This window comes from Gallinula chloropus, assembly GCF_964237585.1.
Source record: "Gallinula chloropus genome assembly, chromosome: 1".
NCBI classification, from domain to species: Eukaryota; Metazoa; Chordata; class Aves; order Gruiformes; family Rallidae; genus Gallinula; species Gallinula chloropus.
This window is the reverse complement of record NC_140085.1, coordinates 14,398,431-14,423,729: the sequence shown is the minus strand read 5'-3', so window position 1 is coordinate 14,423,729 and position 25,299 is coordinate 14,398,431. Positions and strand designations below refer to the sequence as shown.

The window sequence follows — 25,299 nt, the reverse complement described above, 5'->3', positions numbered from 1 at the left end:
TTTATTTATTCTAACTACCTGACATGCTGGAACAGAGAGAACTTACAGTCATTCATACATTTACAATGTGTAGCATTTTACAGGAATAACACGGTGATGGTCTTGATGTATATCAGCAGAGAGTTCTAAAATGGATAGCTAAAAAAAAAAGCTGAAGGTGAGAAAACTATATTAAAACTGAAGAACAAGGCATGGATTTATAGGCTTGTGGGTAGGCTGTTTCTGTGAACCGCTTGACATGGTCCACAAGCCAGGGGCTCAGTGTATTTTCTCTACTGTAAGTAGAAACTCTTGTTTGTTTTCCACTTAGAAGTAAGATCTATTTAGGTCAAGACCTTAAATGTTGGTGTTTTGTATCTGCGTGTCAGTGGGTCCAGTAATAATTACTCTTAGTAACAATATGTAGCCTCAATTTGTTAAGTAATGAAAAGCAGTCTCCATCCCATGACCCAAATATGGATGTCAGTATAAAATCATATGTTGTATTGTAGTTTTAGATAAATTCCCTGTTACTGTGTAGCTGGTGGTCTTTCGGGGCTTTTTCCTGTATAGTGTGATTCTGAAATGCCATTTTCATAAAGTAGTTCTCTGTTGTCCACATAAAATTATATTTCTTACTGTGGGCAACAGAAATGGTACATGTCTTAACATTTTGCTGTGGGGAGGAAATATAAAAGGATAGAAAAATATAATTTTCTAGGGACTTCTAGTTTTTCTTTCAACAGCAGTAATTCAAAAGAAGTAACAAACTCAGAATTTAGATATATACTGCAAATTGAAAATAAAACATACAAGAAATGTTTGTATTATCTTTTTTTTTCATTCCTGTCAAGATTTTAAGTGTACTTGGGAAGACATTTTTTTTTCCAAAGGGTAGCCATGCATGCTTTCATGCTTATTTTTTTTTCTTTAAGCACCAAATAGATAAAGTGTTTCCTGGTTAGGCACTATATATGCTACACTTTTGTTAGTGCTATGCCAGATTTGCATACAGTATAAGAAATCTTTAAATTTCTGTTCTGCAAACTCAAGATTCAGTTGTGTGAATTCCAGATATCAGCTTTTATTTGTTTCTGAAGAGTAATTTCCTTGTGGGCAAAGAGAACTCTCTTACAGTAAGCATGTTGACACAGTACTACAGTACTATGTGTAGTTTCTAAATGTAAGAATAGTTTTGGACAAAAATTGAGATTTCAGTGGGTCTTAATGATCTCACAGCTTTGTCAGTGGTATTCTTGACTGATTTACTTAAGGTTGTAATTTGTACTGCCGTTAGGCAGGGGATGATGTTTGACTGAGGATTGTATCTTTTTAGATGGCAGAGCTGCTTGGGCTTGCTGGAAGCACACCTGAAGCAATCATCTTTCCAGTGTTGCTTGTTTAACAGGTCTTGATACTTATGTGGTTTCTGCGAAGAGCAATCAGTGAAATGAGTTTTCAGCAGCCAAGAATTAATTTTAAATCCATGTGAGAGTGGAAATTGACGTAGCCTATGTGTATATAATAAGGCCATTGTTTTGTTAAAAGGTACTGGATAGAGCAGAGCAGCTGAGGGAAATGGAAGCAAACATCCTGCCAGCATTTCTTAGGCTTCAGGAGTTGGTAAGTGTCTGGAAAAAAACTGCATGTTTCCTCAGTATTGAAAGTTAAGTGAATGTGTGTCTCTGTCCATTGAGGATCACAGATCAAGATCAGCGATGCTTTAAATTAGAAGTTACAAAATGAGTTTCTCCCACTCCCCCAAAATAATCAACCACACTGGTCAAAACTAGGACACACCCCCCCCAGAATTTAAAGATGTTAGCAGGTTGTGTTGTTTTTTTAAAATTCTGTTTAGTAGTATCTTGTTTTACAGTACTTGGTGTACTGTAGATTCTGAGGCTGGTGTCAGGCACATTTCTATCTTCTCTAGAAATGTTTTGTTTATAAGAAGAATATAAAATTTTTCTACACTTCATTTAAAGTTTTTTAATAAATGCAGAAAAAATAAGCATACTGTAATCTGCAAGGAAAAGCTTCAACATAAATCCTATTAGTGTTGTACAAATAAATTATTAAAACCTCTTTTTGAGTTTGTCAGATATTTGTGTGGGAATCCATAGTCTGCTTCTGAGCCTGCTGCTGATGCAAGAAGCCCAGCCAGTGAATTCAGAAGCATGTATCTGCAACTCAGGAAATACTCTTTTTTTTCCCTTAAGTTTCTCCCATGTGAAGCTTCACAACATTCCCTGGTGTCTGGCTTTGAAGGGTGGTCAGCAGACTACCTGCTGTTTAATTATGGCTGGAGCTGCACAGCTCAGGAGCTGCAAATGTGCTTTTTGACAGCAGAGAGTTTTTACAATCTAGTGGAATTACACCACAGTATATTTCTGATACTAGTAAACCTCTGTATCTTTCCCTCTCTCACTTCTGAAGTATCAAAGATTAAGCCTTCAAATGAGGGAAAATGGTGCATTCTCCGAAAAGAAAGTGAAGACAAAAGCAGATGATGGTGGTACTTTGAAATGTCTGGACATCTAAATAGCTGAAATTACACTTGTTATCTCAGGGCTTTTGTGTGCTACTCTTAATCTTCTGGTGACATTGATTTCTCTGTTTAGTGCATGAAGACTGATTCACAGCTGTGTGCTTAATCGTAGCAGCTGGTGCATTTTCTGGCTCTTGTCTGTTCTGCCCATGTTCTGGATTTTGCTGTCCCTGAAGCAGAAACAACCTGTCTGACAGAGAGGGAGTAGGAAGACTTAGGCCTGTGATTGCTGTTCAAGGACTAAAAAAACATAGTGTACAACTTAATATGCTAGAAAAACACCCTTGAATTAAAAAGTAATCTTCAGATAGGTTTGTTGGCTTTCCTGAATGCTGAGATCCCAGTTGTCAATTCGATCTGGTTAGTTACTTTCATTTTTTTGAAGGTGCCTCAATTTTTGAAATGTTTTTCTTGAAGAACCATATTTTAAAGCATATTTTGTTATGCATAATTTTCAGTATGGTTGCAAAAACTTTACAAGAAACAAAAATGAGGCATCATCTTCACAGCTAGGTAGTTCCATATGAAAAAGTTGATACATGGAAGCATGACCAAAATAAGGATTTTTTTTTTTTTAATATAAAGTGATCTGTTACCTATTGATCAAAATATCAAACTCAAGGCAAGTATTTTGCCAATACATACTTGTGTAAAAAACCCAACTACATACGGCCATTTTTGGTAACTGGTAAAACAGCTGGTAGAGTACACATTTACTGCTGTGTTTTAATTTTGGTGTGGTTTTTGGTTTTAAAGTCTACCATACCTTTTTAAAAAAGTACTGGATAGCTTGGTTTCAGAAATGACTGAGCTTTCTTTTGCTTTTTAATTCTTTCTGGCTCTTCTGAATGTCTGTGTTCAATTACCAAAGTAAAATGCGGTTTTAATTTTGTGAGCAAGGGATGGAATCTACTTGGTGTTGTCTACTACTAGAGCTCTTACCACCCCACAAAGCTTACATGCCAGTGAATGCAAGGGAAGCAGAGAAATCTCATGTAATTATGAAAATCTACAAATGTCTGAGCTTCTCTGTTTGGTCAGCTGAAGCTTTATTCCTGTGCTAGTCATTTGTATTAAACTTTAAATTTGATGATTCTTGTGGAACAGAAGAATGAGAACAGTGATTTTTTTTCATTGGTACTGTGATGTGCAGTGTTAATTTTTTTTCTTTCTCTGCTTATCTGTCACTCTCTTCCCTTCCCTCCCCCCGACCCCACCTTCCTTTCTTCCCTGTATAGACTGGCAAAAATGTGACAGTTGTCCTGCTCAGTGAAATAGTATGGGAGCTGTTCCGTCCAAATACTGGATGTTTTGAGCCACTCACCTTGTATTTTCCTGACTACAGCATAGGTAAACTAATTCTTTAATCTGTTTTTTTGGGAATTGAATAGTACTTTGTCAAATAACATCCAGGTGTTTTTTCCGTATTTATCAGCACACCTTTTACAGAATTGAGAATATGAAATAGCTACTGGAATGTTAATGTCTATATTAATTCCTCTCCTCTTGGCAAAATATCTCAAAGAAGCATTTTGGTGCCATTATGTTTTCTGGTTCTTTTTATCATTGAAATGAAAGTGGTTGATTTTTGGTTTTTTTAGTGATGATTATAGTTTGTTTCTCTATTTTACTTGTAAAATATGGTCAGTTTATTAAGTAAGCCTTAAATAAGCAACACCTTTTCTTTTGTTTTTTTTTTTTTTTGCAGGACACCTTCAGAAGATCTTGTCTCAGAATCATCCTCCAGAATATTCTGCAGATTTCTATTCTGCTTACATCAATATTCTGCTTGGTGTCTTCTACATGGCCTGTAGGGACTTGAAAGAACTTCAGCATTTGGTGAGATGACCTCCTTTAGAGGGTCTTTTTTACCAAACAAGATCTGAAAGTCTAGATCTATTGTTGAATATGGACAAAGAGAATCATAGAATAGTTTGGGTTGGAAGGGACCCTTAAAGTTCATCTAGTCCACCCCCCTGTAATAAGCAGGGACATCTTCAACTAGATTAGGTTCTTCAGAGCCCTGTCCAACCAGACCTTGAATGTTTCCAAGGATGGGGCATCTACCACCTATCTGGGCAACTTGTTCCAGTGTTTTAACACCCTCATTGTCTTCCTTATGTCTCATCTGAATCTACCCTCTTGAAACTCTCTAAATTCAAGAGGCAGTTTTCTTAGAAATCCATAACAAAGGTCGGGATTTTTTGGTGGCTGCAAAGGGTTTCCATTGCTATGTAGTTTTCTGGTCAGAGGCAACAAAAACTGCACCAAGAGATGACAGGCTGCGTGTGGTTCACTTAGCCTAGAGCTTCTGTCGGGGTTTTTGAGCTTAAGCCATTCTTCAGTATCTGACAGTGACTGAAAAGAGTAGGCTGTTTATGTTCACCTGTTGTGATAGAGATGAATGTGGTGAAAACGTTTATGCCTACTGGTAAGTACAGTAGAAACACTTGTTACAGGTGCAGCAGTTTTTGAGGGACAGCTCCATTACAGACTTGTTTAATATATGTGTCTTTTTTTGGGGCGTTTTTTGCAATTCAGTCAGCAGAAGTAATAGTTATGATTTTACTTTTTCAAGCAACTGTAGTCTTCACTGTGCTGCTTTTCTCTTCAAGTTCTTTTTACTTGTGAATATGTGGCTTTGCTCTTAGTGCTACCTTCTTGCTCATGTGGACTCCTGTAATCTCTAAGTAGCCTTCTGTTGTATTTGTTTACTGGACTGGGCAGTGGAATACCAAACAGTTGCTTTCAACATTTGAAGGAATAACTTCAGTTGCTTGGTCTCAGTATGTCCAGCCTCAAGTTTGTTTCCTGTGTTTATGAAGTGTAGCTTGCTGCCCAACTTGGCTTATACTTCAACTTCATGGGAAATTAAAAACTTAAAACTTGAAACATTTTCCTATAGTATTTAGGGGCATAAAATTTTCACTTGATTTTCCTCCTACAGAAGACTTAAAGGTAAAGGAACTGCTAAAAGCTAAATTTCTTGCACAATTTTACAGAAACACAGCGTATTACAGATTCACAGAACTGTAGGGGTTAGAAGGGACCTCCAGAGACCATCGGGTCCAACCCCCCTGCCAGAGCAGGTTCCTTAGGACAGGTCACACAGATAGGCGTCCAGACGGGTCTTGAATATCTCCCGAGATGGAGACTCCACAACCCCCCTGTGCAGCCTGTCCCAGGGCTCTGTCACCCTCACTGTGAAAAAGTTCTTCCACACGTTGGTGTGGAACTTCCTGTGCTTCAACTTGAATCCATTGCCCCTTGTCCTGTCTCCACAGGACAATTTGACTTAAGGACCTAGAGAAGTGAGGTTTGACATAAATATCCTCATTCTCTTCCTTTTTGAATTAGGAATAAAATGTGTAAGTCAAAGTTTCTGCAATGTAGTCATGCCTGAGGGAGCAAAAAAAAAAATGAGAATATTTGGAAAAAGTTTTCCCCATACTGATGAATGTAACAGCAAACATGCTAGCAAAGAAAAATAAAAATTGCTTGATGGTGACTTTTGCATAAGAAAAGCCAAATAGCTGTAACATTTATTAACTCACCAGATTATTATTTAAATTACAATACTGTTTGCAAGGAAATTTTACAAGTTGAAAGTGATCATTGGTTATGGCCAGTGAAGAAATCAGTGCTGATCAGATGATAGGAATGTCCTGGCTGCATTTCCATCAGGAAAATGTAGTCAAACTTCACGTGAACTTAGCTGTTAACTCTGCAGGTTTTATATTCAGATGAGATTGCTGAAATATGATGGAGAGACAAATATAAACTAGGGTCACAGTTGTTCCAGACATATGCTTGAGTTGCTCCGCTTATCAGAGTAGCATCATTAGCTTTAGATGCACTTAGGAGTGTGTGCAAGATACCAACATTATGAAAAGATTTACATAATGGAACCCTAAACTGTTTCTGTGCCTGACAAGTCTCTTGTGTAGAAAGAAATGAGACGCACATGCAACTGACTCTGGTTTTCCTGGTGCCCAATACAGACTCTAACTGGAAATGTTATTATGAATGATTATTAATTATACATTCATGAATTGTAATAGATTTATGTGTGGAAGTTATTGCGTTGAGTTCTGTATATTAGCTCAGAGATTTAATAAAGTGCAGTAGGAGAAAAGGCACGTGAAATGGGGGATTGTTGTTTTACAAAATTCTCCGTGATTGGCCATTTATCTTCATTTTAGGAAAAAAATCTAGATTACAAACTTGTTGAAAATTTCTCAACCTTACCTTAGGCAAACGGAGTTTGTTTAAATATGGAATGTGCTAACAAGGTTTTTTTAAATGTTACTATTGTTTTTAATATATTATGCGTGGCCTTCTTTTTAATATACTGAACTGCTCTGAAGTAGAAAGTTTTATCTAAAAATGGATTTAAAAAAAGTGGATTATAACATTTTTATTGCATTTGCAATGTTTAAATACTATGTTACTTTAAAAAAAAAAGGCAAGCCCTGAGTACAGTGATCATATTTTGCTGAGATAAAACAAAGTAATCTGTACTACATTACCACTGTTTGTATTTTAATGTACAGAAATGTTGTGATCTTTTATAGTATAATATTTGGAAGCAAGTGGCATAATTATTGACTGAGAAGTAATTCATTGGCTTTGCAATGTAATCAATTGTGCTGCTTGTTATATTCTGTAACTTGATCAAATATATCATACCCTTTTAATATATTGTATTCTTTTACTTTAGGCAGTGCTCAATTTTTCTAAATACTGTGAACCAGTGGTCAGAGGAGAAGGTAAGCCTCCATCTTTAATTTGAGCAGGTGTATGAGGGGCCCTCGTGGGTTTTGTGGAGGATTTTGCTCTGAGCCTCATTGTCATGGCTGATTTCTCTGGTCACAGTAGTGTTGCTTATTCCAGTTGCACTCAGGAGGTGGCATTTGCAGCAGAAGCAGTAGATCACATTTGTTGGTGGTATTCTATGGAAATAAGATGGAAATACTGTGAAAACTTGCTTTTTCTCTGTAAACCTTCCTGCTCACTTAACCATCAGGACTTCTGTAAAGCAATGAGATAAGGATTTCTCAGTCAAGGCTGAGAGGAGACAATGAGAGCAGAGGTTCTGACAAACCATCCCAGAGTATCTCAGAATAGCCACAGAGAGACAGGCTTGTGTGGTAGCCTTGCTTGCCAATAAATGATGATGGTGCATCATCCTAATACACGTTTCAGAGTCAGACTTAGTGTCATACCCATGACTGTTCAGGTGTTAGAGAGAGTTTTAGTGTCTGTGGGTTAAATGTTTAACAGAGTTGATTCTGGCTTCTTGCAGCAAATGAACGTGACACCCGCAAACTCTGGAAAAATATTGAACCTCATTTGAAGAAGGCAATGCAGACTGTTTATCTCCGGGAAATATCCAGGTAATCTGGGGAGTGAGGGTTGGTTGATTTGTTTATTGATGTTGCTGTTTTTAACAAGCTCCCTCTAAATGTTTATTCCCTCAATTATGTTTCATGGCTAGTGTTTCTTTTTGCTAGATAGAATCTTTTTTCTGTTCAATGTGCATTTCTTTTTTGCCATATAATGTTAGAAAAGAGAAATCTCAGGAGGAAAACTTTACACGTGTATTTGTAGCATATAAAATATTTAAGTAAAGCATTGGCAGCAGGTTGTGTTCTTTCTTTTTCACTGATGGTTGTGTCGATAGATCTGTGTTGTGTCACAAGTGGAACTGCCAAGCATGGGAATCCCATCACTGGAATATACAGGCACAGTTAAAAACACACTTGTAAAGTTGACTTGCAGATCCTTGTACCAAAGATGCAGGGAAGCAAACCTCAAAGTCTTAGGAGATGTTACAGACTTTGTACGTGTGTATTCCTTTGTTTACTAGAGCTAGGTTTGTAGGTTTGCTGTCCTTTCTGACCCCTCGTTTTCTTGTCTAAGGACAAAATTTTCCTTATATGGAATTACTGGTTTTGACAGCATTAAAAGCTGATGTCCTGCTAATGGGCTGAGTTTCTCTTGGTATAGTTTTAGGTTCCTTGTTTATTTCTTAGTTTGCCAAACTGCTAGAAAAAAGGTGGTGCTGTTCACCTTTAACAGTAGCAGTTGGCTCAGAGTCAGTGTATTCTCTGTCTTTAATATTGGTTATTCTGAGAGAAGAGAGTGGTGATTTTTTTTTTTTTATCTTGATGAAAACCTGATTATGTCCTTCTTTTGAATGTCATTGAGGCCATTGAGTATTCTAGTAACTGAACATGGGTATGTAGTAAAAATCTTTCCTACATATTTTAGAAAAATTTCAAAAACAGAATTGATTTTAATCTGTATGAGCTAGACTTCACTGCAATGAGGAATTACTCTGTTTGCCTCAAGTATGTATTTATACTTAGTATTGATCTTCATTACACAGTCTACTCAGGATCTTCCTGACTTTTTATATTTTGTAATTGCCTACCCCTAATTAGGGTGTAATATATGATTATGTTATAAAATAGCTTATGAATTGGTTCCAAATAACTAGTTTTCCCTCTTTACAGTTTCTTTCAATTATAAATTTGAGCTGTAGTGGAATTTTCATAATAAATTTCAGCTTTCTGCATAATAGTTCTAGGATTTGCTTCTGTGTAACCAGTAAATGCTTGAGGAATTAAAATGACTGTATCAATTTTTCTGGTCTCAGAACTCTAATTACTCTTGGCTTTTCTTCAAGTTGTAAGTTTTAGCAATAGAACTTTGTAATCAGCTGTTGTGCTGCCTGAACTGAAAACGAAACTATTTTTTTCTACCTGTATAATAGATGTTGGATGAAATCTTGGTTCATTAATATTTTGGTTGAACATTAATTATACTTGTGCCACATTTGTTCTCATTAAGTTGTTTTCATAAGTTTTATGGCATATGGCTGATAAACCCTGTTCATAAAGATCTTTTAAAAAAATAATTACTTGTGCTTTAACAAATCTGTTTTTTTATGCCCTTGTGGTATACAAAATGAACTAAAATCATCACATTTCTAACAGTGTCATTCCCCCATATTTGCATTATCTGTCTTTCAGCTCACAGTGGGAGCGCTTACAGCATGATGATGGAGAAGCTGGGCAGTTGAAAGGTATTGGATACGGTAACTCTGTAGAGGCTTGTAATATGAAATGCATACTTTTCAAATTGACTGATAACATGTGAATGAAATTACATAGATGAGGGTACTTATAAGCATTCACTAATACTTCAGGCCTATCATGTTTGTTGAGAAGGTATTCCACAAAGGACTTACTGTTTTTTTCCTGGCATGTATCTTGGGAGTAATCTTTCCTGAGGCCCTTTCAATGGGTAAAAGCAGACTGAAAATCAGTGTTCCTGATGTAACAAAGGATGGGAAATGGACTGACTCTTGACCATCAAACCTCTGTGGTCCAACTGGCAGAACAGAGTGAGTAGAAGGGAGCATTACACCTGGTGCATTGCGCTGGATTAGCACTTTCCTAAACAAAACAGATGCTGTATGCCCTTATTTCTTGGCAAAGTAAAGCCAGAATTGCAAGAATTCTCTTCTTTCCTTGGATGAACACAGCTTTGCCTGATTTATACTTCAAACAGGCTTGAAAGTCAAATCTCCATATACCTGTCAGCCTTCATTTACAATTTAGGAAGGAATACGGAAACATTTTCCTGGTGATGTCAGTAAGTCATAGTCTTTTGACCAGTTCTTAGTTTGGGAACACATTTTCCATGAAAAAATTCTTCTTTAGATATTAGGTAAATAGCCAGTTTCTACATAAGATAATTGCATTTATCAGACTCTTTCCAGTATTTGCTTGGAAATCAGTAATTTTCTTTATATTGTTGACCAAAACAGTTTGATTCAAGGAGTTTGTATTAAACTCCCTCGTTCCGTGCCCAGATGTCCAGGAAGTACTTGTGCACCTGACAACCCCAAAAAGGAAGACTTTATTAAAACTGTGTTTTTCTAGGATTGTTTAAGTTAATATAGTAGGAAAAATTGCCTTGTTGGTAAAGAGCATTTGATAATAATTAGCTTAAATAGCAGTTGTAATAGATTTTACTGTGGATGTAATTAAGCAAATAGTTCAGTGCATGATACAGTATTGACAGGCCAGAAGGATGGAGCAGAAGCAGACATTTCTGTATTAAACTAAGTTTACTTGGTATTGCATTTTAATTAATGTGCAGTGCCAAATAGCCTCTTGACTGTAAATGAAACTAAAACTTCTGTCCTTTGGTGCCTGCGTGAGAAGAAATTAATAGTAGCTATCATCTAGGATGCTTCTTATTGCACTGCAGGCTCTGAATCTTAACTTTTAAACTTATAAATTAAATGCTTAATTCCTTGATCTTTATTTGCTCTTATTGATGGATTAAAGCATAATGGTATGGGTACTTCACAGAACAAGAAACGATTGAAGTGAAAACCTGTGAGCAAAGAAAGCACAACAGAGAGCCTTTAGTGGTCTCCATGGTTAGACAACTGATGGAGTAAGGTGGTTTGATCGTCTTGTTCATATGCCTAAACTGTGTAAAAGAAGCAACTACAGAGCAGGGGAATGTAAAGGGAAAAGTACAAAGTAAAAGTAAAAAGACAGAAGGAAAATACTAGACTGTAGTTCTGGTGTGTTTTAATGTGTGAGTTTAATCTTAATGAAGTGTACATGTAGCAGACTAGGTCAGCTGGATCAAGTTTAAACAGAGTTGATTCTGGCTTGGTGCAGCGAATGAACATGCAGCAAATTGTCAGCAAATTAACCTTAAGCCAGCAGTGTGCCCAGACAGCCAGGAGGGCCCACTGTATCCTGGGGTGCATCAAACACTGCGTTGCCAGCTGGTCCAGGGAGGTGATTGTCCTGCTTTACACCATTCTGGTGTGACCTCACCTTGAGTGCTGTGTGTAATTTTGGGCGCCAGAGAACAAGAGGAGAGTGTCCAGAGGAGGGCAGTGAGGATGGTGAAGGGTCTGGAGGGGAAGTCTTATGAGTCCCTTGGTTTGTTCAGTCTGTAGAAGAGGAGGCTGAGGGGAGACCTCGTGGTGGTCTATGGCTGCCTGATGAGGGGGACTGAAGGGGCAGGTGCCGATCTCCTCTCTTTGGTGACCAGGGATAGAACCCAGGGGAACGGCATGAAGCTGCACCAGGGGAAGTTTAGGTTGGATGTTAGGAAGAGGTTCTTTACTGAGAGGGTGGTAGGGCTCTGGAACAGGCTCCCCAGGGAATTGGTCACAGCACCGAGCTTGACTGAGGTCAAGAAGTGTCTGGACGAGGCACTCACTGACATGCTCTGATTTGGTGGGCCCTCTGTGAAGCCAGGAGTTGGACTCTGTGATCCTTATGGGTCCCTTCCAACTCAGGAGATTCTATGATTTAAAATTTTGGAAATATTTTCTGTAAGTAATAAAATGATGGCTAATGACTGTGAGGTGACGAACTGTTTCTCAGAAGTGCAGTACTGCTTCTTTGTCTACCATGCCAGTCCTGTACCTGGCTGAGCTCTCTGGCAGTCTGGAGCAGCCTGAAGGTTGGGTCTGGAGAAAAGCTTTGCCATTGTATTTAAACACATCTTTGCATCTGTCCTGCTGCCAAAAAAAGAAAACCCCAACCAAAAAAACTTAAATGGAAGTAGCCTGGATTTTTAAAAAAAATACATTTTCTGGAGATCACATCTTAATGATTTATGAATCCCCAATGCTTCAAAAACAGCTCCTGAGATGACTCCATAAAGAGTTTGTTTAGCTTCCTGCCATTCCTGGGCCCTTAACTGAGTTTTGTTATGGTGATAGTGCGGTTGAGAAAGTAGTCACACTCATTTAGTCACAGGAGTAGAGCAGCAGAGAAGGAAAGAAGGATGCAAACAAGTTTAATTTGAAGTTTGTGGATGTTCGGAGTGGGTTTTGGTGGCTCATAAACTGTTTATTTTTATAGGACTTTCTGCACATACACATGTGGAGCTTCCTTATTACTCCAAATTTCTCCTAATAGCTGCTTACCTCGCCTCCTACAATCCTGTTAGGACAGATAAGAGGTTCTTCCTTAAGGTAATGAGATTTCTTTTCTTAGTGCTCCTTACTGGATTCCTGTATGCTGAATTTCCTAGTTTAAAACTCTTCAACTGTTCATTTTGAGCTCTGTTTCTGTGTGTGGTTCATTTGATTTGATGAGAAATTTTTCTGTAGAGCACATGATGTGATTGGTAAAGATCACTTAGCCATTATTAGTGTCTCTTAAATCCAACTTCCTCTTAATTTCAAAACATGCATAACACTGTTATAGCACAAGCATTGTGCTTTCTAAGTTGATGTAACTCCATTTTGTAAAGATTTCAATGGAGCATCTGCAGTGTCCATAGGTATAAGCCACGCTTAAATTTTCAGAGCGAGGTACAAACCAGTACTGCATTAGCCTTTAATGAGGTAATATGGCATAATGCTTTGTTATTTATAGAATTTTAAGCTTCTGAAGCAGAAACATAAAACCAGTTGCTTTTACAGAACGTGTGGTTCCCTTGGCTGGCACATGTTGTGTTGAAGTGATGGTAATGTATGTTTTAGGATGAATATATTAATCTTCACTATGAAATTGTGGGCTAAACCCCATTTTCTGTAAGTCTCTGCCATCTACAGTTTGAAATTATTTTTCTTGTTTTCTTTGGGCTATGTTGTGGTCATGCTGCAAACAAATGCTGTGGTGCCGTAGGACATGGTCTGTCTTTTCCTTACTCAGAGTCTTCATGTTCCTTAAATCTTCCTCATTGTGTTGTTTTTTAGGTCTTAATTTGACAGTATGTAGGCAGAAGGACAGGTACCAGAAAAGTGATTGGGCAATTACTCTTTCTATGTGTTTTGCCAACTTTAGTGTTTTCTACATTATTACAGTATGTATTAATAATGTATGCATGTGTGTATAAATGTATGGTATTAATGATAGATAGGATGAACAACTAGACAATATAAGAGCAAGACAAATTTGTAAAAATATGCTTATTTTCTTCTTCCCTCCTGAAAAAAAAAGTAGGTACATATTTTGAAAAGTTACTGCAGATGATATAGTAGTACGTTTTTAGTTTAAATATGGGTTTCATGTTTCTAGTGTGATCTTAACCTTGAAAGCTGTAGGTGTTTCACCCTTCTGTTCTATCCTTTCCTTTCCTGAGAATACTGCAGGATTACTTGTAGTAAGTGCAGAATGACAAATCTTTATGGGCAACCTGTGTACTTTTCACAACTTTGTACTTTTCAATTTCTTGGTAAGAGATTTATTTGCTGGAGAAGTGTTTCTGCCCAGATTTTTCCATATCAGTCTTAGAACTCAGGCAAAAGGAAACTTTACAAGAGTCAAGTCAGTAAAGCATGTTATCAAAGAGTGCCTCATCTTTCTTGTGAGTGTTTGCTGAACAACCTTCTCATTTTTTTTTCCTTTCTTCTTTTTCACTGTCTTTGAAGTTAGTTTCCACTCTGGCACATGAACCTTACTAAACTTTTGTAAATAAACAAGGGTTTCTTAATTTTTTTGAAACAGGGGCTGTGCAGGTATTTCAGTTGGTCATATTAAGTGTTTTTCTCAAGAACTGGTAAAGCAGGAGAAGTTACCAGGGCAGTTAGCCCTTCATCAGGCAAATTTCAGGAATGGCAGCATCTCAAAGCCCAACAAAACCTACACTTTTGGAGGGGATGTTCAAGCCAAGTGTTTTTATGAGTCATGTGTGCTGTGAAAATAGACTATGGTGTTAACAGGTTTGTAATGAGATTCAGAGAAGTCCTTAGTCAAGGACTAAGGACTTGTAGATGGCAGAAGAGATGCAAACAAAAAAGATGGTCATTGAGCTGCTAATCTACACTACTCTATAGGTGGTAGGCTGTACTACAGCTAAAGGTCACAGTTTGTGCCGCCTTGGAGAGGTCACAGCCTGATAAATCAGGGAAATAATAATTGGCACTGCTGCTATTATTTATGTCAAAATTCAAGAGCTTTGAATTAGATTGAGAGAAAAATAGGAAGCTGGTTTTGAAAGGTAGTCTTTAAAACAAAAAATAGCAAATAATTTGAAGTCTTCATTTCATCATTTTAATAGAAAACAGGAATAAAAACTAACTGAAGATTATCTCTGAATTTAATGTTCCTTTGTGCTTGCACAGAAATAGGGCACAGTGGTGGAGTGATCATGACTGGAGGTGAAGTGTGGTGCCCATCAAAGCTACTCACTCCTCCTCCTCCTCAGCTGGACATGGGTCAGAAAATACAAAAAAAAAAAAAAAGGCTCATGTGTCAACATAAGGTTGAGGAGAGATCACTCACCAACTACTGTTATAGCAAACCAGACTCAACTAGGAGAAAATTAAGCTAATTTGTTACCCAATCAAAATCAGAGTAGGGTAATACGAAATAAAACCAAATCTTAAAACCCATCCCTTCTTCCTGGGCTCAGCATGGTCTTATCCAAGGGCTGCAGGGAAATCTGCTCTGGCATTTGGAGCTCCTTCTTCAGTGAACTTGGTGTCTGCAGAATTGTTCCTCTCATATTCTCACTCCTCTCTGGCTGCAAATGCTGCTGGTTTGGTTTTGTTTTCACTGTTGTTCTCATTCTTTTCTCTGTTATCTCAGAAGCATGACCACTTTCACTGATGGGCTCAGCCTTGGACAGTGGTGGATCCATCTTGAAGCCAACTGGCATTGGCTCTGTCAGACCTGGGGGAAGCTGCATCTTCTTACAGAAGCCACCCCTGTAGCCCTCCTGCTACCCAAACCTTACCACCCTAAGCCAATACTCGCTTGCTTTGAAATGCTTTTGATATAATTCAAGTAAACCATGTGGAAATCCCAACATAACCTGTGAAATGCATGAGTGTGCTTTGTTGTGATCCGTCACTAGCATGCTGTGTAACCTCAGGCTTGATCAGTTTCCCCTCCAAAAAGTCTGTTATCACCGCAGTTGTCCTTTCAAAGGCATGATAAAAGGTTTGCTTTGCTCTCTCTGTGTGAAATGTATTAATTGAATGGAGTAATTTTTTAAAAGGTTTTTTTTTTTGTCTGGCAAATTACATAGAGGAAACTTGAGGCCTGTAATACTAGGCTCTTCAGAAGGCAGGCAAGAAGAGCCACAGTTAAGGAGATCATCTTGACATGACTGAGTACAGAGGTCTGCAAGTCCTAAGAACGAGATTTTAAAAATTAGAATGAAAATACAGTTCTTTCACTTGAGAGATTTTTTCCCCCCCGATTCACTGAGCATGCTTATGAGGTATACTCATTAATAAGGTATACTTCTCGAGGCTGTGGAAAAGCTCATCAAGTGATGTTTTGAGGAATAGCACTTAACTATTTTTAAACAGTATTACGCTTGTACCTCTCCAGTAATTTACATCATTTACACGTCATCTTTCATGTGTCTTTTATTTTTTACCCATTCATTTGTAACATCTTGTTTAGTGTATTTCTGTCCTTGTCTTGCCCTTGTATTTTCAATTGCAATCCAAGAACACTTGATTATTTAGTTTGGACAGTCCTTTCTTAAGGCTGTTTTAAAGATGCACCTTTTAAAATTATGTTCCTTTCCCCCCCTGCCCTCCTCCTTTCTGTTTGTCATTTTAGCTCCTGCACCTTGAACTATCTTTGTATTGTATTGATTTAATTCCTGGCTGGTATTCTGTCAACTTTTGTACCATCCAAATTCTAAAATGCAGCAGATAAATTCCATCTGAATTTTCACCTTTTATGCATGGATACGTTTTAAAAATGAAGTGGTCATTGTTTAAACCTCTCTGGAAAGAGAAAGAAATGAAATATGTGTCTTTTACATTAGATGATTGAGGGTAGGAGTAGGATGGTGGCATGAAGTCATATTCGAACCAAATTTTTACTGTCTTTTCTCATCAGTCCCTGATTACAGTGGAAAATAAACCAACATGTGTACGTCACAAAAACTTGGGACACAACGAAGCAAGAAGTAAGGCAAGTGGAATTTTAGGGCTTCTAGTAAGGATTGCTAGTAACATCAGAGGTAAATACTGGAGGTGCAGTAAAGAAACAGAGCTAAACTAGTGTACTAGCATATGTAGCATACAATTCTTTGACTGTTTTGATTCTGTCTTTGCTATAGGAGGAGCATAAAATAATTTATGTACAATATTTGCTCTTTTCTATTTACAGCACCATGGGAAAATTAGAAAAACAAACTTTATGAAGAAACATGAGAAGGTATGTATTTATCTTTCTAAGCTGAGCTTGACAAGAAATAGTTTCTACTGTACTGCTGGGTTTTGTATTTTGCTTTGCCTAATTGTTTACTGTAGAAACAACATAGTTGCATAAATAACAATTATCAGTGCATTTCTTCTTTATGATACAAATTTTGCTATGATACACACATTTTTATTCCATTAAAATTTAATTGTAGCATAATTTTTTTCTCCTGAAGCCTTATTTTTGTGTATAGCAAAATGTGCTTAATGAAGCCAGTTAAAGGACATCATACGTGGAAGAGCCAGATAACAGAATTTCTTTCAAAGATGTTAGAGTATTGAGTGGTTAGTAGATTTCAAAGTCAGGTCACTTTAATTCCCAGTAATGCAGTGAGGTATAATAGCTTAGGTTTGTGTGTTCAGGCTTGGAAACTTTGCAGTCCTGTCTGTTGTGTAGGATTAACTAACCTCTTCATGGTTATAAATAGATAAATATAACTTATTTCTTTGGAGCTATACCAGTTTTTACTGACAGGTGCTTCAAATGCTAGGAAAAGCCAGTACCTATGTGTGTGTTTAGAACTGCAGTATAAAAAAGAGAAATAAAACATTAACACTTATAAATCATTGATGTCTTTTTAAACAAATGAAGAGCAGTGGAGACAGCACTACATCCCTGATGAAACAGTCTTCATATCCTTTTTTTCTCTAAGCTACAGGCAGTGTAAATAATTTGGCAAAAAATTTTATGTGATATGTAACCTAATAATCATATGGTTCTGATCCTGCATATAAACTCTCCCTAATTTTTCTGCTGCTCTGATGGAGGACAGAGTCTTTGGCTATCAAAAAACTTTTTTCCTCAAGCTATTTCCTAAGTTCTCTTGTTTCTGTGAAGGCACAGTTTTTGCATATGGAAGTGCAAGTGAACTTAGTTTTACTTCAACAGTGGAATGTGTTTCACCACTCTCTCTCTCTATATATATATATATATTTATGTAAATTTTAAAATTCTGAAATCTCTTAATGCATGCGTCCTATACAGGTAGACCTTGTAGTCCTGAGAACTTCCAGAACATTTAATTATTTTAATATAAGATTGCTATATTCTTTAAATATCTCCACATCTTAATTAGCTGACAAATCATTTTCAGAAGAATGTATAATTACTGTATCTTAGACCAAAATGTTGTTCTTTTCTTGCATCCTCTGCAGGAAAGAAGTTTTATTCTTTCTTGTCAATAGATTTCCAACTTGGATGATGAGATGGGGCACAACTAGGGAGATGGGAACAGCTAGAAATGTAAAAGAAATGGGAAAATAGAGATTTGATGAAGAAATACGAAGGTTGTGATCACCGGAGCTGTACTATAGAGCTTGTTCTCTTGAATCACTGTTGATATTAAATTAACTTATACCTGAATACACTACTTAGTGTTCAGAAGTGCCTGAATTAACCATAAATTAGTTTTCATTTTATTATTGTTCCTGCAGGAAACTAAATGCTACTAAGTAAGTACAGAAACAGGATGGGAGGAGGTACTCAGGAAAGATATGTAAATGAGGGTAACTTAAACAAATGTAGAGAAAATTATTGTTCAAAAATATTTCAGTTACTTCAAAACTTTAATTAAAATAATTCTGATTTTGTAGACTTTGTTTACCATACAACCTAAGCTTTGCACTGATAACTGAAAGCATGATTAGACATGTGGAGTGAAAGTAGCTTGAAAAGATTGAGAGATGGGCCTGTACAAACCACATGACCATCAACAAGGCCAAGTGCAAGGTCCTGCACGTGGGTTGTGGCAATCCCAAGCACAACCACAGGCTGGGCAGTGAAAGGAGAAGAGAAAGATATGGGGATATTGGTTGATGAGAGACTCAGCATGAAGCAGCAATGTGCACTTAAGCCCAGAAGGCCAATCATATCCTGGGCTGCATCAAAAACAATGTGACAGCAGATCATGTGAGTTTATTCTCCCACTCCATTCTGCACTTGAGACCCCACTGTGTCCTGCTCTGGGACCCCCAGAATGAGAGACATGGAGCTGTTTGATGCAAGTCCAGAGGAGGCAGCGAAGATTGCCAGAGGGCTGGAGCACCTCTCTTGTGAGGACAGGCTGAGAGAGTTGGGGTTGTTCAGCCTGGAGAAGAGAAGACTCCACGCTGACCTTACGGAAGCTTTCCAATAACTAAAAGGGCCTACAGGAAAGATGGAGAGGGTTTGTTTACAGAGGCAAGTACTGATAGGCCAAGGGGTAATGGGTTTAAACTAAAAGAGGGTAGATTTAGATTAGGCATTAGGCATCTTCCCTGTGAGGGCAGTGAGTCACGGGCACACATTGTCCAGAGAAGCTGAACTAGACGGGCTTTGAAGTGCCTTCCAACCCAAACAAATCTGATTCTGTGGTTTGTTCCTGTTCATTGTGGAATGTATTTCTTTCGAAGAAATAGAAATGAAGCCCTTCTAAAAGTTATTCTCTATTAGAATTAACTCTTCTGACTTTTCCAGAAGAAAGTACTTCTCTCCATCTGAAAGTTCATAGAATCATAGAATGGTTAGGGGTGGAAGGGACCTTAAAGATCATCAAGTTCCAACTCCCCTGCCATGGGCAGGGACATCTCTCATTAGACCATGCTGCTCAAGGCACCATCCAACCTGGCCTTGAACGCTGCCAGGGAGGGGGCAGCCACCTCCCTGGGCAACCTGTTCCAGTGTCTCACCACCCTTGTAGTGAAGAATTTCTTCCTAATATCCAATCTAAATCTACCCTCTTCCAATGGAAAACCATTCCCCCTCATCCTGTCACTACATGTCCCTTCCCAGCTTCCTTGTAGGCTCCTTCAGGTACTGGAAGGCCGCTATACGGTCTCTCCAGAGCCTTCTCTCCTCCAGGGTGAGCAAGCCCAACTCTCTCAGCCTGTCTTCATAGGAGAGGTGCTCCAGCCCTCTCATCATATTCATGGCCCTCCTCTGGACCCATTCCAACAGTTCCATGTCCTCCTTATCTTGGGTACTCCAGAACTGGACACAGTACTCCAGGTGGGCTCTCACAACAGTGGAGTAGAGGGACAGAATCAAATAGTGGACACACTCCTTTTGATGCAGCCCAGGAGGCGGTTGGCCTTCTGGGCTGCAAGCACTTATGGTTGGCTCATGTCAAGCTTCTCATTCATCATCACCCCCAAGTCCTTCTCTGCAGGGCTGCTCTCTATCACTTCATCTCCCAGCCTGTACTAATTAGGAGGATTGAAAAAACATTTTAAAACAGTATTCTGCCTAAGCTGAAAGCTGATAATATTAAGAGCAAGAAACTTGTGCAGTAACTGTGTACTAAACACAACTTCAGGGATTACTGAATGCTAGTTGTGCTTGTTAGCTGCTTGGTGTGCACACATTTTTATTACTGTATGTTTGTTGACTTTTTTCTGTTGATAATAAAGAAGATCTCACAGAACTGGCACGTTCAGAAGCAGAATAGAATCATAGAAGGGGGATTGTGCACTTCATAATTTACACCATACCTTCATTCCTACTGAGGGTCCTGTGCTAGAGCTTTGACTGCATGTTTCCATTATTTTTCTTACTGCTTCCTGTGTTAGCCAAGAGGTAGCTATGGGGCCACCTCCTGGATTTGAAAAGCTAAAACAGGTATTGGAAATGCCTTTTGCTTTACTGAAGAAATGAGTGGTTGTGACAAATGCCACAGAGGTGCTGGTGGTGTACTTGGGAGGTGTTCTTTCCCAGAAGCATTTTGAAACAAACTTGTCTTCTGAATTTCCTCTTTAATCTTGGATGCTGTAGTAAAAATAAATCAATGTAAACTACAAAAAAGGAAGCTGAAGAATGAAATACAAACTTAAAAGGAAACAAATATTTCCCTTGTCAGAACTTCTGACAGTTTGGGTCATAAATAAATCTGTGTAGTCCTAACAATGGTGCCTGAGTTGTAATGCTACCCAGTTCTGCACTATGAACCATCCTTCTCCTTTTAAAATGGCCAATTAGGCAAAAATTATTTAACACTGAAAAATGCGCAGAATACAACTGAGTTCATGTTACTGTGTACACCTAAAACATCCATCCAGTGTCAGCTGAGGGGTGAAGATGATGGGTATGGTGTGAAAGGACAAAGAACATTATAGCTCTGTAAATGCAAAGTTGAGTAAATATGCTGTGTTCTGTTAACACAGTTTGCTCTCTCTTTGAGCAGGCTAAAGTCACAGGAGGGACACACAGCGGGGCTTTTACACACAATACTCTTTGGGCTGCTTCTTGAATACTCTGTCCAGTTTTGTCCCCTTCCAGAGCAAGACACCTATCAGTAAATCAGAACAAGTTCAGCACAGTGATTCAAAATGTTCAGGGGCTGGAGCACTTGCTCTGTAAGGAGAGGCGGAGGGAACTGCAGTTGTCCAGGCTGGAGAGAGGGGACCAAAAAGCATCCTGTCCCATGCACACAAACTGATCATCAAGACTATATGATATGGTGGTGGGTGGTGAAGAGAGTGAGGAACGATAAGTCTAAGCAGAAAGATGTTTACACTTATGACAGCTAGGCAGTGACACCAGTTTCTCAGAGAGGTTGTACAGTGTCTATCCTTAGGGGTTTCCAAGACAGGACTGGTAAAGTCCTGAGCTGGTTTGACTAGAGATGTCCTAAGGTCCTTTCCAGATAAAATTATCCTATGATTGTATTGAAGAAAGTAAAAGTGCAGTACTAAGGGTGTTTCCTGTGTAAAATTGTAAGTTGAAGTGTTCTTATTTCTAATTTCTTGACAAAATATGTTTTCTTTGGTTTTGGTATCAAAATGGTAACATTTTCCTTGTGGTATAAAGCACAAGCAAAAGAGAAAATGCAAGTATTAAAATCAGCCAAAAATATAAAAAATTAACCAATTTTGTTGGAAAGAAAAAAAGAGCAGCCGATATATTTTATTCCTGCAGAGGTAGTTGTTGATCCTGCCTCTTTTTTTTTATTTATTTAAATTGTTTTTAGAAAGTAAAATTCACTGAAGAGCTGAGCTGGGCAAGGACCTGCTCAAGCATGAGCACCTAGAGCATGTTGCTCAGGATCATGCCCAGTTGGGTTTTGAGTACCTCCAAGGATGGAGACTCCACAATCTGCTCAGGGCAGTAAGTTGTAGTGTTCTACCACCCACAGGAGTAAAAATGATTTTTTTCTATTTTTAAATATAATTTGGTGTGTTATAGTTGGTCGCCATTGCCAAATTATTCTACTAATGTTCTAGACCATAAGGCTGTTTATTAGACTAGTTTAGTGTGGCATTTAAGATGGGCAACTCTTATTATGACTTCGCACCTCTGTGAGAGGATGAGAAAAAGCACTGGCTAATGTGTTACATGCCAAGTGGGTATGTTGATACTTAAGCAGAACCTTCTCTTATATTGCTTTTTCAAAATGCAAATATTTGTCTTCAGTAAGGTAAACACACAAAAGTACATAAATACACTTAAGTTGTTCGGTTTTATAGATTTGTAAAACTATTCTGTTATGTTCAGTTCTTTGTAGGTGATTGTGGACTGCAGACTGTTTAGAATAAATCTAAACTTTTAACTTTTTTCATTAGTTAGAAGCACTGCGTGCTTTTTAAAAAGCCTAATGTGTCTTACTGCTGATAAACTGAAGAAGACTTTGTGCACCTTGAGAATACCATAAAATGTAGTCTTCCCCTCTAATCTTTAGATTGGACAAGTAAATCTATAAATCTAGTGACAGGAAATTTGGCATCATATCCTCTATTACAGCTCAAAAATGTTTCTATATATTACTTGAACTCTTGCCGTGCTACACAGAGCTCAATGTCTATATCTTTATCATGATAATAAGCATGTATTCAGTGTTTTCTATAACATATGAGTAGGCTGTATGAGAGACCTCTGTGAATTACAGTGCATCCCCAAAGACTAAAGCGAGGTAAGAATAACATCTTGTGATACTCTAGGAAAGACAGATGGGATTAAAAAGTCTTGTTTCTGTTGCAGACCAGCAATCACCTCCTTGGGCCAAAGCCATTTCCCCTCGACAGATTGTTAGCGATATTATATAGTATCGTGGACAACAGAGTTGCTCCAACTGCAAATATATTTTCCCAGGTGAGTGTGTACTTCCCTTTGTTTCCTTTTTACTGTCTGGATTTTTTGAAAAGGTTTTGCATTGTTTTTTGTAAGTCAACAGTCTAATAAATGTAATGAGGTAACAACCACAACAGTAATTTATATTTCTCTGTACTACTAGCTCTGAATTCCAGATTTTATCTCTATAATGGTCTGAAACCTTCTAATAGCTAACTACTTCTGATCCTGGACTGTGATCTGTGTTGATGAGTTCCTTGGCTTCTCACTGAAGTCTGTTTGCATTTCACATTAAGCGTCTAAATGTTTATTGTCTTATGGCCTAAGTTAATCACCTTGTGACACATGTTAGAGAAATGGTAGTGGTGAAGAAGCAGCAGAGGTAAGAATAAGGTATTTGCAGGTGAAAGATGTTTGCTGTGATATATGTATCTTAAGGAAAATGTTTTGCATCTGGACCAGCTCTGTCTTGCAGAGGAGAGCTAATGTCCTGTTTCACTAGATGGCAGCATAAGTACAGAGCTGAGTGAAATTTAGTCTAGAGTTTTCTGTAGAGCTCTGGGTTTGTAAAGTGTAAATACCTATTTGGTGTAAATCTAGTTTTCTGGTAACAACTTGATTCTTAGATCTTTCATGTCCACCTTAAAAGATTTCCATTTCTTTCCTGCTTTCCAGCTGTGCTTAAGTTTACTAGCAGAAACATGCTTAATTTTTACCACTTTCCTACCTTTCCTTGTTAGGTCTCAAATCTAACTGAGGATTATTTAAATCTGATGTCTGCATTCATGTGGTTCTAGGAAACCTATGGTTATGAGATCTAAACAATTTGCCACTTTAATCATGCTTGATGCTTTAATCATCACTGTTCAGTGTTCACTTAAACCTTTGGCAGAATTTATTTTCTGAATTTGTAGAATAATTGATCATAAATTCCACATTGTAAAATCAGTCCATAGACAAGCTAGGGAATTGTAATGATTCATTCAGTCAGTGGTATGTGAGTATCTTAGTTAATAGTTGTGAGGACACAGGTGCTTAACAGATGTAGTAGTCAACTTATATCTTGATGTAATGTTCTCTCTCTAGCTCCTTTAGTTAGGCTATAATATGATCTGAAGCATCAGAAATTATTAGACAACAACCTCAAAAATCTGGTAATACAAGCATTTACTCTTTTGTAATTAGATGAGTGGTTTTGGTTTTTTTTTTTTTTCTCAGCTCACAGTCAACACTCTGGAATGCTCAGTGGATTAGCTTTCAGATTTGTTCAGGAGGTGGCTGAAAAAAATCAGCCATGTTTATGCATCCTGTACTTGCTTCTTGTCTGTCTTCTGTAATCTCATGGCACTGCAGAAATTCACTGTGCTTTCAGAAAGTCTATGAGTCTTTCAAAGCTAAGTGAAGTTTCCTATGGGCAAATGCCATGTGAGGGGACACCAAAGGTTGTTGAAGCAGGCAATTTTTGACTAGGCTTTGAATGACAGCTGCAGCCTTGTAGCTGCTTATAGCAATTTTGGAGTACAAAGAACATGGGGACCTTAGTGTTCATAAAAATGCATAAAGTTGGCCAGCTATATTTATTCACTTTCCAGCCAGAAATAATTGCTTTTGTCCGAATGTGGTGTTGATTCTTTATTTTATAATAGTGAGAAGCCTGTTGATCGAGTCTGTCAGTCTAAGTATTGTTCACAGCCCTGTCCTGACAGGGTGCTGGGTTTGTGTTTTGCTCTAGGTAGTGCATTTTTTGACATGAAGTGTTGAAGCTGGAACTCGGAATACTGAGGCAAAAGGTGGTTGCCTTGTTTTATACCATTTAACAAGAATGATTGATGTAGGCTCAGTTCAGTAAGAAATGGAGTCTTACAAGACTGTTAGAGAAATTCAGGAGAAAATAAGATACAATGTCCGTGATGTTCAGATTGGTGACACTTGTCTAAATCTACTGGTGATCCACCGTGCAGGTACTGGTTTAAGTCTTTTCCTCTGCCTTTCTGTACTCAAGCTTTTGAAGACACTGACACTGTGATTGTCCAACACAGAATTTTGTGGAGAGTGCAGCCTTTATGGCATTAGATGAAAGAGCAGGCAAGAGGCAAAACAATTGACTGTCACGCTACAACTGTGAAATTTAAAGCTTTGCCTGAACTTTGACAGTCTTGAGTAAATTTGAGTATATTTTATTCAAGTAATATGAAAGATAATTATGATGACAAGACTGGGAGCACTACGTAGTAAAATATCTGTGTAGAATGTTAGCTGTATATTCTCTTATTTTTGGCCATAAAAACATCTCAGTATAGTTAAGACATGAATGTATTATGTAACAGTTCTACAGTGTATTTTCAAAATTAATGTCTGCAAATTATATGTTCCGGATGGGAGAACAAATGTCCTAATTCCAATGCACAGTTAAGCAATACTGAAGGCATAGTTTGTACGTGCAGTGTAATTCCCCCTTAGACTAAGCTGCAGAATTAAAAGAATGAAATAAATGCTTTGTTCTCCTTT

General features: G+C 37.9%; 1 protein-coding gene across 2 annotated transcripts in view; it reads left to right on the top strand.

The window, feature by feature from the left end:
- ORC5 (origin recognition complex subunit 5) overlaps positions 1 to 25,299 on the top strand; it is a gene marked incomplete at both ends in the record, with an annotated part of 69,793 nt that overhangs the window by 6,313 nt on the left and 38,181 nt on the right. For both annotated transcript variants that reach the window (XM_084277146.1, XM_084277147.1), the window contains 9 exons: positions 1,528 to 1,602; positions 3,766 to 3,877; positions 4,236 to 4,366; positions 7,248 to 7,296; positions 7,833 to 7,923; positions 9,565 to 9,617; positions 12,439 to 12,551; positions 16,660 to 16,707; positions 22,702 to 22,812. In XM_084277146.1, the coding sequence (XP_084133272.1) occupies positions 1,528 to 1,602; positions 3,766 to 3,877; positions 4,236 to 4,366; positions 7,248 to 7,296; positions 7,833 to 7,923; positions 9,565 to 9,617; positions 12,439 to 12,551; positions 16,660 to 16,707; positions 22,702 to 22,812 (783 nt within the window). The remainder of the gene's footprint in view (positions 1 to 1,527; positions 1,603 to 3,765; positions 3,878 to 4,235; positions 4,367 to 7,247; positions 7,297 to 7,832; positions 7,924 to 9,564; positions 9,618 to 12,438; positions 12,552 to 16,659; positions 16,708 to 22,701; positions 22,813 to 25,299) is intronic.